The sequence below is a fragment of the Drosophila nasuta genome, chromosome 3 (genome assembly GCF_023558535.2).
Source record: "Drosophila nasuta strain 15112-1781.00 chromosome 3, ASM2355853v1, whole genome shotgun sequence".
NCBI classification, from domain to species: Eukaryota; Metazoa; Arthropoda; class Insecta; order Diptera; family Drosophilidae; genus Drosophila; species Drosophila nasuta.
Genome location: NC_083457.1, coordinates 43,623,495 through 43,636,492, shown reverse-complemented (window position 1 = coordinate 43,636,492; position 12,998 = coordinate 43,623,495). Strand labels below are relative to the sequence as shown.

At 38.7% G+C, this 12,998-nt stretch overlaps 4 protein-coding genes across 4 annotated transcripts; all 4 read right to left on the bottom strand.

The window, feature by feature from the left end:
- Positions 1-270: 270 nt before the first annotated feature.
- LOC132791648 (glutaminyl-peptide cyclotransferase-like) lies at positions 271-1,706 on the bottom strand. The gene is made up of 4 exons (XM_060800661.1): positions 1,201-1,706; positions 793-903; positions 524-734; positions 271-463 (listed from the first exon to the last, which is right to left on the bottom strand). The coding sequence occupies exons 1-4, from the start codon at positions 1,663-1,665 to the stop codon at positions 303-305; spliced, it is 948 nt and encodes a 315-aa protein (XP_060656644.1). The 5' UTR covers positions 1,666-1,706; the 3' UTR covers positions 271-302.
- A 723-nt stretch (positions 1,707-2,429) lies between these two features.
- LOC132791646 (solute carrier family 35 member C2) lies at positions 2,430-5,056 on the bottom strand. Its single transcript, XM_060800658.1, has 4 exons — positions 4,865-5,056; positions 4,010-4,807; positions 3,293-3,545; positions 2,430-3,223 (listed from the first exon to the last, which is right to left on the bottom strand). The coding sequence occupies exons 2-4, from the start codon at positions 4,700-4,702 to the stop codon at positions 2,676-2,678; spliced, it is 1,494 nt and encodes a 497-aa protein (XP_060656641.1). The 5' UTR covers positions 4,703-4,807; positions 4,865-5,056; the 3' UTR covers positions 2,430-2,675.
- A 107-nt stretch (positions 5,057-5,163) lies between these two features.
- Positions 5,164-5,714, bottom strand: LOC132791650 (uncharacterized). The gene is made up of 2 exons (XM_060800663.1): positions 5,507-5,714; positions 5,164-5,422 (listed from the first exon to the last, which is right to left on the bottom strand). The coding sequence occupies exons 1-2, from the start codon at positions 5,619-5,621 to the stop codon at positions 5,388-5,390; spliced, it is 150 nt and encodes a 49-aa protein (XP_060656646.1). The 5' UTR covers positions 5,622-5,714; the 3' UTR covers positions 5,164-5,387.
- A 1,553-nt stretch (positions 5,715-7,267) lies between these two features.
- Positions 7,268-12,739, bottom strand: LOC132791647 (adult enhancer factor 1). The gene is given in 3 exon segments (XM_060800660.1): positions 7,268-9,727; positions 9,796-10,924; positions 12,614-12,739. Coding segments are annotated over 2 exon segments (1,491 nt in total). The 5' UTR covers positions 10,661-10,924; positions 12,614-12,739; the 3' UTR covers positions 7,268-9,101.
- Between the last annotated feature and the right edge of the window lie 259 nt (positions 12,740-12,998).

The following is a 12,998-nucleotide window of genomic DNA, read 5'->3' as shown; positions in this document are numbered from 1 at the left end:
ATATGTATTCAAAGCTAAACTTAACATTTTTAACATTTTTTTTTAATCAAAATTACCTGTAGAGTTGATTATAATCATAAAAACAAGAAATATTTTCAAATATACCACACTTCAATATTTTATTATCTCAGTATACTCTAGCATGTGCTCCGAGTGGTCATACTGAAGGTAGCCGGCATTGTTAATGCTGCATTTCCAATGTATCGCATTTAATTTCTGATAACTTAAACATGGATATCGATGTCGATTCGAAATACAAAACAATCGGCGCAAAGTAATTTAAATTTTATTATCGAAATAGACTATAGACTGTCATCATAGCCTTGAATATATTCGTAAATAAAACGGGTAAGAATAGCATTCACATTGTGTACACTCGGCCAATGTAGATTCTGAATATTGTCGTCATCCTGAAGCCATACATCTGGATAAGTGTGAGGAACTACATGCATCACGGGTACACCTATAAATAAATTAATTAATCATAAATTCAGTAAGTTGTAAAATCAATATAAGAACGTACTCGCATTCAAGAAAGGATAGTGGTCGTCATACATGTCAGTATCATGGGACTTAAGCTTATAGAATAGCTGCGGACATTTGATAAGCTGTCCCGATTGACGCAGCTTCTGCTCAATGTTTGCCATCATCTCATGCAAAATATAAGTCCGCTCGTACTTGCTCATATAAATATGATTTGGTGCGCCAATCATGTTTAAAGTTATGACCACATTCTACGAATTTTGTTTGAATTATTCTTGGGTAAATTGCTTAATGTTATAATACACTTACTATGCTCTCCAATGGCAAGATTTTGTTATCGACAAAGTTCTGGGAGCCAAACAGTGGATAAGTAGCATCGTTGATTCCCTCTGCGGAATCGTGGCCATCAAAGAAAGCCAGCTAAAATTAATGAAAGTAACAGTCAAGAGTGTCATTAACTTTGAGCTAACAAAAACAGTACTTATTATTTTACTTATAATTACAAACTTTTTATTTATTTACTTACTACTTATTTTATGTAATAAAAAACTTGTGTATTTCTGTAATTACGTTTCTTTGTGAAATATTAATTAAATGATTTTTAGGAGCATTTTTCGATTGAAATTAAGTTCGACTTCTAAACTTATTTTAAGCATTTAAGAAATAATTTTGAATTTGTTTGCTTACAGTACCTACTAATTTCAGCTGTCAACTCACCACCAATCCAATATCCCGACGCTTGAGGAGATCGATGTCAGGCAAGGCAGTCAATTTCTTAGCCATGTTAAGGAGCAAAGCACACGAAACTCCTGCATCGGTAGCACTCACAAAGAACTCCCCAGACTCCAAGTACTTTGTGTCATAGTGACAACTCAGCAATAAAAAACGTTCTGCTAGTGGATTACTTATTCCCAAGACATTCGTCAGTGGAAAGGGATCTGTAATTGCATCTTGGAACACTGTAAATCCCAATTGATTCAACTGATTCACAAGGAATTCCCGGACTCTTGTGTGTCCGGAACTGCCCGGCCAACGTGGTATTAATATTCTATTAAGCACTGCAATGAAATGCTGCTCGTCACTGGCAATGATCAACGTTGATTGGCGTCGGATGCGTGACAGCAAAATAATTATCACAAATACAGAGAACAACGAAATGTAGAGCCAACTGCGGTGCAACATGGCTGCAAGGTTGAGAAGGTGAAACTGCAACTCAATATTGTAATTAACTTACTTTTTTGTGTTATGCTTCATGACTGTAACGATTGCCATTAACCATGGCAATTAAAAGTTTCCAAAACTAGCAACGACTAGAAGATATCATATAGTACACTGTAGTTATTATAATTTTAAATACATTTACATTTTTATTTAGAACCCTGAAGTTTAGAATAGTTAAATACACTTTAAGTAAAAAGAGTCTTTACGAAAACGCTTTGCATTAATACAAATTGTGTGTGTTTTAGATGCCAATTTGGTTAGGAATTGTATAAAGTTGGAATTCATTTCAGTTGCTTTCATTTCTTTTTTGTTTACTAAAAACTAAACTAAATTTCTATGAAAATAATATGCACATAATATGTCCAATCAACAATGTCAATTACAACTAAATCCATATACTATTACATTATTTAGCTAGGAACAAATTTGAATATATAATAATTACAAAAAAATATAAATCATTCATTTTGAAAGGCAACAAATTGTAATTTCCGGCAGACCGAATATGAAATACCCTTGCAGATATACGTATTTAAAAAAAAAACACTATATAAAACTAAATGCATTTGGAATTTCAATAACTAAACGCTCATGGAACATTTGTTCTTATGGCAACACATTTCAATTAACGATTACGGACAAGTTGTGAACAATTTGGAATACGATTTATATACAATAGTTATATGATCTGCAAGGGAATGGTATGGTAAGTGTATACAGATATATGCAGATAGATGCACTAAGCAGACTCATCATGAGATAATTATTAATGTACACACACATACAGATATAATCAGAATGCATGTGGTAATAGATCAATTTTGCTGCACTAAGTGAAAGCTTGTTTCGAATTTACAACATTTACAGAGAGAGAGATGGTGCTTTGATTCTGAATCGATTATATCCTTGACCATCTACACAATCACACATGGGACTGGCTGCCAGTTTCTTTTGTTTCTTCTCACAACAACTCATCGCTGCGACACTTCGCGACGTTTTAATACATCGAATATGACATCGGATGCACTTTGCTTATTTGCCGAATCATTCGCTGAATCGTCATCCGAATCGGTTTGCTCCAACAGTGGCACACTAAGTGTGGCATGTGAACCCGACGCTCCTGCACTGGAATTACTTTTGTTGAACTCATATTCAGCGGACATATCCTCGCCATCGTTGTCCAGCTGCAGAGCTAACTGTTGTTTATTCAACATTGCCATGCTTGTGTATTTGTGCCACAGGTGACAACAGATGCCGGCCAAGCAGACGCCAAGGCCAACCAGATTGATGGAGCTCAGTTGATCGCCTTTGTAGGCCACCGCCAAGGCGAGCTGGCAAATATCCTTGAAGATGCCGGCAATCGAGAGCGAGAGACTGGATGTTTTGCAGAGCACGAGGAATTCGGTGACCTCCATGAGAAAGGCAATGAGAGCACCCAACGTAACCTTGGCAATGTTCCAAAGGATGTCCGAATCGGACATATGATGAATATCCTGCATGCCCTGATGCAGCTTGGGACCTGTGTGAAAAGTATTAAATAGTTATTAATAAACAGAACTTTACACATTTTCAGTTGCAAACTGCAAACCTTCGATGAGAAATACGAGCGGCAAGAGTGCAGCAATCATCCAGGGCTGCATGTGAAAGATCATATCGATGGGATTGTGCAGACCCAACTTGGACTTTTGCATGATGAACTGTGCGAAACTCCAACGAACGCCGCTGCTCAGCGAAGCGACAAGTATAAAGATGAAACCCAAGGCATTGAACTGTGTCGACTTGTAGGTGAACATAAAGAGGCCGAGTCCAATCAGACCCACAATCAGAAACAGCGTCCAACTCTGCAAGCACAAAAAGATAAACGATAGAATGTGCAATATGTTGAGCAAAACATAAAAAAGAATCAAGTTCATAAAAGTTCAAATAAAGATAGGAATTAATAATTATAAATAAAACAAATAACAAATATAATAAATGTAGAAACTTATCTATTGATAAAGCAAACGAGAAACACGATAAATTCACAATTTTTTTTATTTCTACAATAATTTTATTGTATTACTTGTAGAAGCAAATAGAGAAAACTTGCTTTAAAAATACAATAAAATTATACTTTTATTGTAACTTTAATGAAAAATGAAAATTAAACTAGAGAAATTCTCACACTTAGAAAAAAAATTATTTATGAATTGAACATGCTAGAAAGTTTTTAATTAATTTTAGTGACGAAAAACTTGTAAAACTCATGCCTAAAAATATCTTTTTGAACAGTTCTCAGATAAATAAATGAAATTAGAATGCTCACCTTGCGCTCCAATCCCAGCAGTATGGCAAAAATCAAAATAAAGACAATCGTCGAGGATTTGGTCATCGTGTACAGAGAGATGGGCACCAGGAGAAGGCCCCAGTTGGAGAAGCCAATATCGATGCCGCTCGCGATGCCAGCTGGCGCCATTTTTCTGACAGCAACACGCCAATCCAGCTGGACACGCGTCTTGCCCACACGCATCTTGTAGATGTTGCGGATCAAGGCGGCGAGCAGAAATTTCAAGAGCAGATGATATGTGACAATGGTCAGTGGAATGGGCAGATCCCGTATGATGTCCGTCTGATAGAAGGTCAATGCGATGGAGAGTGTTAAATAGAGTAGCACAGTGACCAATGTGGAGATGGCCATCTGCATAAAACGTGCATCCGTATGGCGAGCCATTCCCTCGTGCAAATGATGCGGATGATGATGATGTTGTGCGGACGTAGACGTGGCGTCGTTGACGCTGCCGCTGCTGCTATCGGCGTCGTTGTTGCTGTTGCTGCCACTTCTGGCGTATTTAAAGTTGGCATGCGTCGACGACGACAGCTGACGGCGCTCTAACTTCAGTTCGACTTCCTCAATGTTGTTGTCATCGTTGTCATCGGCGTCACTGCCAACGCCGCTATTGTGGCCATTGTCGTTGTTGCCGTCGCCGGTATTGAGGCGTTCATATTTGGGCGCTACCATTATCTAAAGACCATGCCCGAATGGGGCGCGATGCTGGCTGCAATTACAATACTAACAATCGTCTAAACACTTTTTTTCTCTTCTGTCTTTCTTTAACTCCGTTATCTATAAGTTTATCGACGCTATTATTGTTGTTGTGGTAATGCCATATGTTTCACTTGCCAGAATACTGCGCTGTTAAATTCTTGGGGTTCTTTGTTGTTTTTGCTTTGTTACGTTATCTAGCTCTACGTTAGCTTAATAAATTGCTTCGATAGCGAATATTACGTTTCCATTACTTTTTTTTGTAGCTCACTCTCTGCCTACGTCTGCTGTTTACTGCCAACTGTTTATACAGTGTTTGTTGTTACTGGGTTTTTTTGCTTGCTCTCCTTTGGCTTTTTCGCTTGGCCATGTTGACGTTTGCATTGTGTTGTGAAACGTTGCAATTTAAGTGCCGATAGGTTCGATAAGTCGATACATGTGCAAGCTTTTGTTTTTGATTGCATTTATTTATCTCAACGATTTATGTACAATGTGCAAAACATTTTTAAGCTTACATTAATCAAAATTACAATGATATCTATGTCGCAAATTGACTGTGCGCTTAAATAAATGCATCTTTTATTTACGTTGTTCTTCATCAGCTCTACATTTGCTTTGTTTACGCCTCGTCATAGCTCCAATTTTGTGTGTTGTCTTAAAGTTAAGCATTTTTCAACTGTTGCAGCACAATCGGCGCTATTGATTGGAAAAAGTAATTAGCATTTAACAAAAACACCTGTATTTACATAAGCAGCGCACGTTTTTGCTTCATTCACTTACCTAGTCGAATAGCTGCGCAGAGAACACCAAACATGATGAAGTTCATTCGTACCTCGGCCGCAACGCGCTTTGCCTCCTCCGCGGGATCGGGTTGTGATTGTTGTAGACGGAACATTGTAGTTTATTTATTTATGTTTTTTGTTTAATACTTGCAAATTGAAATGCGGTAGGCTAAAACAGCTGACCAGTGTGACCACAATTATGACAGAATTATAAGGTGCAGTGTTGCCCTACTGCGCCAAAACGATACGAACCATACAGCGATAACGTTTTGGACAAATGGTAACTTAAAAGTTTAAAGACAATAATTGCGTAAATAAATAAATAATATTACATATTTCGAATGTGCCCTTGACCCAAAGATAATAAAAAAATACTTTACATTTATTTGAAGCAAATTTGTTATCGATTGGGTTAACTGATTCCAATAAGAATTTATCGATTGTGCGACCAACGGATATTTGAAAATCAAAACACGTGAAGCTTTCTCTTCAAAATAAAAACTTCATTGATTGCATATTGCATTGTTTTTGTATTTTTTGTATGTCTCGTGGCATTTCTTTTCTCTTTTGCAAATATATATATAATATTTATGCTTGTAACTAAGTACACAATTACATACACATTTACATATAAATACATCTACTGCACATACACATACATATATGTATGGTATATATGTATATATACATATATAAGTATATAGCTTCTGTGTATAATTATACAATATTATCGCGTCGTTCCATTTCATTTTATACGTGTATATTATTTGTTTTTAAGCATCTTGCTTTATCTCTGTACTGTTCTATTTTATTATAATTATTATTAATTTTTTGTATTTTATTTTTTAACTTAGTTTCTCCTGTTTACTTGCTTGTCTTTGTTCATTTTATGTCTAAATTCTTTGCAGTTTTACATTCAAATTGTACACACACAACTAGTATTTAATTTAGGCGCTTAAAAGCTAATCTCACTACGACTCCTATTCTCATTAAAAATATACATATACATAAGTATATAAGGACCAGGAAGGGAGGTGAGGAGCGGGTGCCGTTTTGTATTTAGATCTGAATTCAAATCAAGATCAGGTGGTAAGAAAGGCTTACATTTTGCTTTGATCGAATAGCAGTATCATTAAAACAAAATAACATTATTGGTGTAACTAAATGGTAATTGTTGAATTTAAGTATTAAGCTAAATGATCTTCTACTCAGTTCGTCTCGTATAATTCTCAAAAATCCCATATTAACATTAATTTTATTCGTATTTTTGTTTTTGTTGATGTTCCACTTTAGCCTATACAAAGCAAAGCACCCTGTATTTCACTGCATATGAAAATATGTAATGCGGCAAATCTTTGTTTTTATAAAACGATTTTAAGCGTGATTTAGAATATTTATCTTGCTGCACTTTTACATTTAATTGCTACAATTATTTTTATGGGTTTTCCTCTTTTTTTCCTTTTTCTTGTTAACACTACACATTTATCAACATTTATTATCAATATGTATATATGTACTATTTTTTTTTTTTGTTTTTAATGTATATCGTCGTTCTGTCATCGATCTTGAGTCGTTCATTTCTATTATCCTTTCGTATACAATTGGAATTGTTTGTTTTCTATTCTGTGTTTGCTTTGAAATTGTTTATCAAAAAGTGTTTAGGAACTTTAGCAATAATTCAAACATTGTTTAAAACGGGACGCGGGCAAAACCCAACACAAAACCAAAAATATACAGAAAACTAAAAAAAAAATAATAATAAAATAGGCAAATATTTATATTTTTAGAAAATAATATTTTCTCTTATTTTTTTGTTTGCTGTTGTTTCTCCGTCTGACACTTTATACATACAAAATTGGAGTTGGGCTTTGTACAGAACTTGTTGCTTTGCTATCGCACAATGTGATTAAGATTAGCATTAGTTTAACTCGTAGTTTGTGTTTTACTCCAGTAACTAAATAGTATTAAGATTAAAATAATGATAGCTAAATCATCAACATCATGATCATCATTGTTTAGTAATTGCTTTCTCGTTTTTGTTGTTTATCCAAATTGTGCCAATTTGTAAAATAATAAAACTATAACGACTAAAATTAGAATTAATTAAAATTAACAAAACTCACTTTTAAGGACCCGCGTCACGGGTGTGAGGGGCCCGCCAAAAAAATGTACAAGCTAAAGGATCTACTAACTGCTATAGTATAGTATATATATTCTCTATATATCTGTATCTGTATCAGTATTGGTAGACTACGTAAATATTTAGGTTACTTCTGCTGCCACTTAAGGTAATTACAAATTTGTTTAGTTGTGTTGCTGCTGTTGCATATGGTGTTTTTTGTGGGAAGGGAAGAGCGGGGTGTGTAGGTATAGGTAGCTAGGCTTAAAACAATATTTAAATAATTAGACTAACTTTTTTGTTGTTTTTAAAAACGAATTAAATTGGTGAAAACTCTCGCCGTTGGACTGATTATATAAAAAACAAATCAAACAGCGTCTCATCAATATAATGGCGGCATTTACAATGATTTTAAAAAAAAATAACTTCTCATCTGTAAAAATGTTTCTTTAGGAAATTAGGGCAACGACTATGTCAGCAGAATTCTATGAAAGCGCTCTGAACAATTGTACAACAATCTTGCTTAAACGTTAAATGCTAATAGAACAATTTGAAATTGAAAATTATGTTTATAACAAATGATTTAAAAAACAATTTTTTTTTAGTTTTGCACTTTTGACTTAAACGCAATGACTTTTTGCTTAATAAATGATTTTTGTTACTTGGGGAGTTTAGTTTGCGCTTACAATTAAAGAGTTATTTTTCTTGTAAAGGTATTTTAAGGAGCTTGGAAATTTTTGTGGGGGGAGAGATGTTGGGATCTATTGCCTCGATTATAATTGTTGTTTTGATATATGTTGTGTCGATTTGTGGTTGCGGTTGTGGCTATTGACGACTCAGTAGTTTCTGTGTGTGTTTAGATCATGATCATTCTCATCTAAGAGGCCATTTCGGAGCGCTAGGTGCTGTTGGCGACGGTTTATCATTATAGTATAATTTTTTTTTATGCTTTTCGTTTAGCTACTATTGAAGCGTTTTGCTATACATTCAGGTCTGATCAGACTATAACTATGATGCTCTCATTAACACATATTCCATGAAGCAGACGTTTCTGCTTTGCTGTTGTGAGACACAAAGAGTTTCGAGTAGTTTTTTCAGACCTGATAATTCATCTTGGTAAGAACTTCTTAGTCACATTTAAACCTTAACAACAACAACAATGTTTCGCTACAATTAAACAACTAACAACAACGTAAGCGTATACACCACCAACAACGAGAACAACAACAGACAGTACAATAAGCGCGCAGCAAACAACAAATGAGCAGAACAAGACAATTCAATGTTTATTGATTCGTCGCCGTCGTCGACGATGATGTTGTTGCTGCTGCTGCTGTTGTTGTTGTAGTTGCTGCTGCTGCTCAAGCGCCACATACGCGACATCTTGCTCATCGCCACCATTATCATCATCATCATCTTCGTCGTTCGCTTCGTTGGCCTCCTTGAGCATATACTCGAGGAGCAGCTCATCGACTCATCCATCGCGTTGCGAAGCAGCTGCTGCCGCTGAAATGCCATTCGTTGGCGATTCCATTTTGATGACACCCAAATGCTGAAGCTCCTCGCCTCTTGGATGCTGTATGCGTCCGACAACCACGCCGCCCATGGTCACAAAATTACCATCCGCTGTCACTGCACCCAATTGCATGGCGCTGGACAAATCACCCAAAGCGGCCACATTGAAATGATGATGCGGCGATGTGCCATTGCCATGCTGCGTTTGCTGCAGATGTGATTGCTGCTGCTGTTGTTGCTGCTGGTGTTGGGCCACTGTCGTTGTTGATGGCAATGTTGTAATTGTAACTCCCCGTTGATGTTCGATGTGGTGCTGTTGCTGCTGCTGTTGCTGATGTTGTTGCTGCTGCGATGGCGTTGACGACTGTTGATGATGCTGCTGTTGTTGTTGCTGCTGCTGTTGTTGCTGATGGAGATGATGATGTTGCGCCAACGCCATGCGTCCTAGTCACCCCTCGTCCTCCTCGGTTTTGATCTTGACAGGAACGTAGACCTTGTCCATGACATGGATCTTTATGTGATTGTTGAGCGTACTGGATTGCCGGAATTGTTTCTTGCATATGACGCACTCGAACGGCTTTTCACCTGCAAGGGAGGCTAGGATTAGTTGCATAATTCAACAAAAGACACACAAGTCAAGTCTATACTCTCACCCGTATGGATCTTCACATGATTTGCCAATGTGCTGAGCTGACGGAAATGCTTGGGACAATAGTTGCAATTGTAGGGTTTTTCGCCCGTATGAATCTTCAGATGATTCGTCAGCGTGGACGATTGACGGAACGTCTTATCACAAACGTTGCACTTGTAGGGCTTCTCACCGGTATGGATCTTCACGTGATTGGTCAGCGTGCTCAATTGTCGAAAGCGTCGATCGCACACCGTGCAATGAAACGGTTTCTCCTGCTCCCGTCCGCCGCCTCCATTGCTGCTATTCGAGCCATTGCCCTCGCCCGACGCATGCTCAGCCGCGCCGTGTCCATTGCTGGTCACATAGTGCGATGCGTCGCCGGTTAATTGTGTCGGCGGACTATGCGTGGCATTGGCCACCAGATGCGCCAGCGTATGCGCTGATGGCGCCTGTCCCGCCTGCGCTCCCTGTGCGGACTGAGGTTGCTGCTCTGCTGCGGCGGCTTGCGCTGCCGCGGCCTGCGCAGCTGCCATGGCGGCCGCTTGAGCGGCATTGTGTGCCTCCTGTGCGATGCCCGTCAAATGCATGTTAAAGGGTAAAGCGATTTCTGTGGGCGCGGGCGGCTGTTGTTGTTGCTGTTGGTTATGTTGTTGCTGCTGCTGCTGCTGTTGTTGTTGCTGCTGCTGCTGTTGTTGTTGCTGCTGGGCCTGATGCTGGGCGTGGGCGACGGCTGCCACATGGCTGGCATGGCTTGCCTGTGTGACCGTATCGTTGTTGTTATTGTTGGCGCTGGTTGTTTGCGGTTGCGCGGCAACAATGACAATGTCACAATTGCTCATTGCCGCAGCGGCCTGATGTGCGTGTGGCAGGCTCTTGATATGCATCATCGACTGCCCTGGACGTCAATAAACTATTGGGCGGGACAAGAGTTGTGTATGTGTGGCGGTGTGTGTGTGTGTGTGTGTGTGTATGTTGGGGGAGGTGGAGGAAGGAGAAAGGCGCGTTTAGGCGTAGGCTCAATAACAAGAAACTTCGTGACAAGTTTTTTGGCGCGCTCTGCTCACAAATGCCACGACATGCTGGCTGGCCTGGTTGTGGTTTCTGCTGCTGCTGCTGCTCGTTGCTCTTGTTGTTGCTGTAGCTGCTAGTGCCTGCGCAAGAAAAAGACAAGACAAGCAAAGAGAGTGAGTGAGAGCGAGTTGGTGAGTGTTAGATTAGAGATGAGCAATGTTGTGATTCGGCCTGTGTTACAACTGTGACTATCGCAAGTTTACTCAAGCCAATATTCAAATTACATGGCACTGTAATCAGCAATTATCGATTTACAGTCAAACGATCACGCACACATACATGCATACATGCACATTGGCTCTCTCTCTGATGTTGCCCAACTCTGCAAGAGAGCGCAAACAAACGGAGAGAGAGCGAGCGCGCTGAAGTGAATGTGTTGTGAGCGAATTAGTTGGCGGCATCTTCTTTACATGTTATTTCGGTTTTTTGCTGTATGCAAAAATATGTGAGGAATTCCCAAAAAACTAACTGCGAAATCTTTTTTAAATTATTCATTCAAACTGGGCTGCTGCGGGCTTTTGTTATGGCCAAAAAGGTTCTGCGGCTCTCTAACGAGTGTTTAGCATAAATTATATAAAAAGTCGAAGTCAAAAAAACAACAAACTATTGAGTGGCGATTATGCATTTGAAAACGCGCCCAATGCATGTAATTTGAATTTTTGGCTCTGGTTTTTACGTGCGCCGACAGGTTCCACGTTCCAATTGCTGCTGCTGTTGTTGTCTCCGTTTCCCCCCACACACTCTCTCACACACACACATTTACACGCAATCGGACTCACACACACACACGTTTACACATTCACATGTTTTGGGTCGAACTGACAGCGTGTTACTTTCTCGCGAATTACATGTGTTTTTCATCATCATGAACGTTACTCGATTCGATTTTTATATGACAGCGAAAGCTTCTAAGTCCTTTGCTATCCTTTTTTCGTGTGTCCATGTATGGGTGTTTTTGGCGGCTATTGGAAATATCCGTGTTCAATTTTTCACTTTTTTAAAAATCCACTTTAAAGTAGTTTTTCCACATTCGATCTTGTCGTTCACGTTCGCGCTTCTCACCTTGTCGCTGCTGCTGCTACTCGCTGCCTTACCCCCCTCTATCATCGACAAACGACACAACCACTTTCAGTCGACGACGTCGACGTCTTCACAACGCGCCACTCGGACACACTCTCACACATATAGCAACAACACACGTACACACATAGTATATGTATACGCATACAAACATATCAAAACACACACACGGACACACATAGCTCTCACATTATAACAGCAGCAGCGAAAACCAAAAAAAACTCTTTTGAGGTTATGGGCCAATTGAAATTTTCACTATTTTTCACATGTTTAATAACACTAATAATACACAGCAGACGTACACTTTTGTGTGTTTCGAGCATGTACACACTCTATACACGGTGCTGTATGCGCGCTGGGCGCGCTCAGCTCACACTTCTTTGACCTACCTTTCCATTTTGTGCTGGCGCTGTTGGCCTTTCAGGTTTTTCTGATTGGGATTTTTCGCGGGCGCCAGGCAAATGGGCAGCAAGCATACGTTTTGTTATGAATTCGATTGCAACTATGCTTTAAAGCATTTTTTATTGTTGTGTATTCATTTATAAAACGTAGAAAAATAGTAAAAATTTGTATTGTATTTTCTTCTTTTTTTTGCTTTTACTGTTTGCGTACCAAATAGACGCGAAAGAACTGGTACAAGTGGCCAGTGTTGAACTGGTGCAATTCAGTGATGGTCTATTTGCGCTTACCTGCGACTGTTCACAGGTGCCTTACATCGGATAACTTGTTGGTAGCTATTGGTAATACCGTGCACTCTTTGTATTGTAGAAATTAAAAAAATTTTAGTATTTCGACACATTTGTTTCATTGTAGGCCACAAATCAAACAAATTGAATTTTCGTTGTTATTGTAGGCTATAGCATGAACACATATCGTGTCAGCTTTTGTTCATCGCTAGAACGAATCAACAATAGGTGGCCATTCACACGTAAACGTTACACCGTCAATCGATACTGGCAATTAAATATCGATAGACGTTGGAGTAAAACCAGCATTTGCAATGCGAAATTGAAACTGCATGTTTTTATTTGTTTGAATCAAATGCAATTTTGTTTACAAAAGTGCTGCTCTGCT

What these genes read in the sequence shown, in the direction of transcription:
- LOC132791648 (XM_060800661.1), bottom strand. Translation starts at nt 1,665, where the DNA reads ATGTTGCACCGCAGTTGGCTCTACATTTCGTTGTTCTCTGTATTTGTG. An exon ending in GTCGGGATATTGGATTGGTG is followed by an intron (nt 904 to 1,200) that starts GTGAGTTGACAG and finishes CATTAATTTTAG; the next exon opens with CTGGCTTTCTTTGATGGCCA. An exon ending in TCTTGCCATTGGAGAGCATA is followed by an intron (nt 735 to 792) that starts GTAAGTGTATTA and finishes CAAAATTCGTAG; the next exon opens with AATGTGGTCATAACTTTAAA.
- LOC132791646 (XM_060800658.1), bottom strand. Translation starts at nt 4,702, where the DNA reads ATGGTAGCGCCCAAATATGAACGCCTCAATACCGGCGACGGCAACAAC. An exon ending in TGCTGGGATTGGAGCGCAAG is followed by an intron (nt 3,546 to 4,009) that starts GTGAGCATTCTA and finishes TTGTGCTTGCAG; the next exon opens with AGTTGGACGCTGTTTCTGAT. An exon ending in GCTCGTATTTCTCATCGAAG is followed by an intron (nt 3,224 to 3,292) that starts GTTTGCAGTTTG and finishes CTTTTCACACAG; the next exon opens with GTCCCAAGCTGCATCAGGGC.
- LOC132791650 (XM_060800663.1), bottom strand. Translation starts at nt 5,621, where the DNA reads ATGTTCCGTCTACAACAATCACAACCCGATCCCGCGGAGGAGGCAAAG. An exon ending in CTGCGCAGCTATTCGACTAG is followed by an intron (nt 5,423 to 5,506) that starts GTAAGTGAATGA and finishes TCCAATCAATAG; the next exon opens with CGCCGATTGTGCTGCAACAG.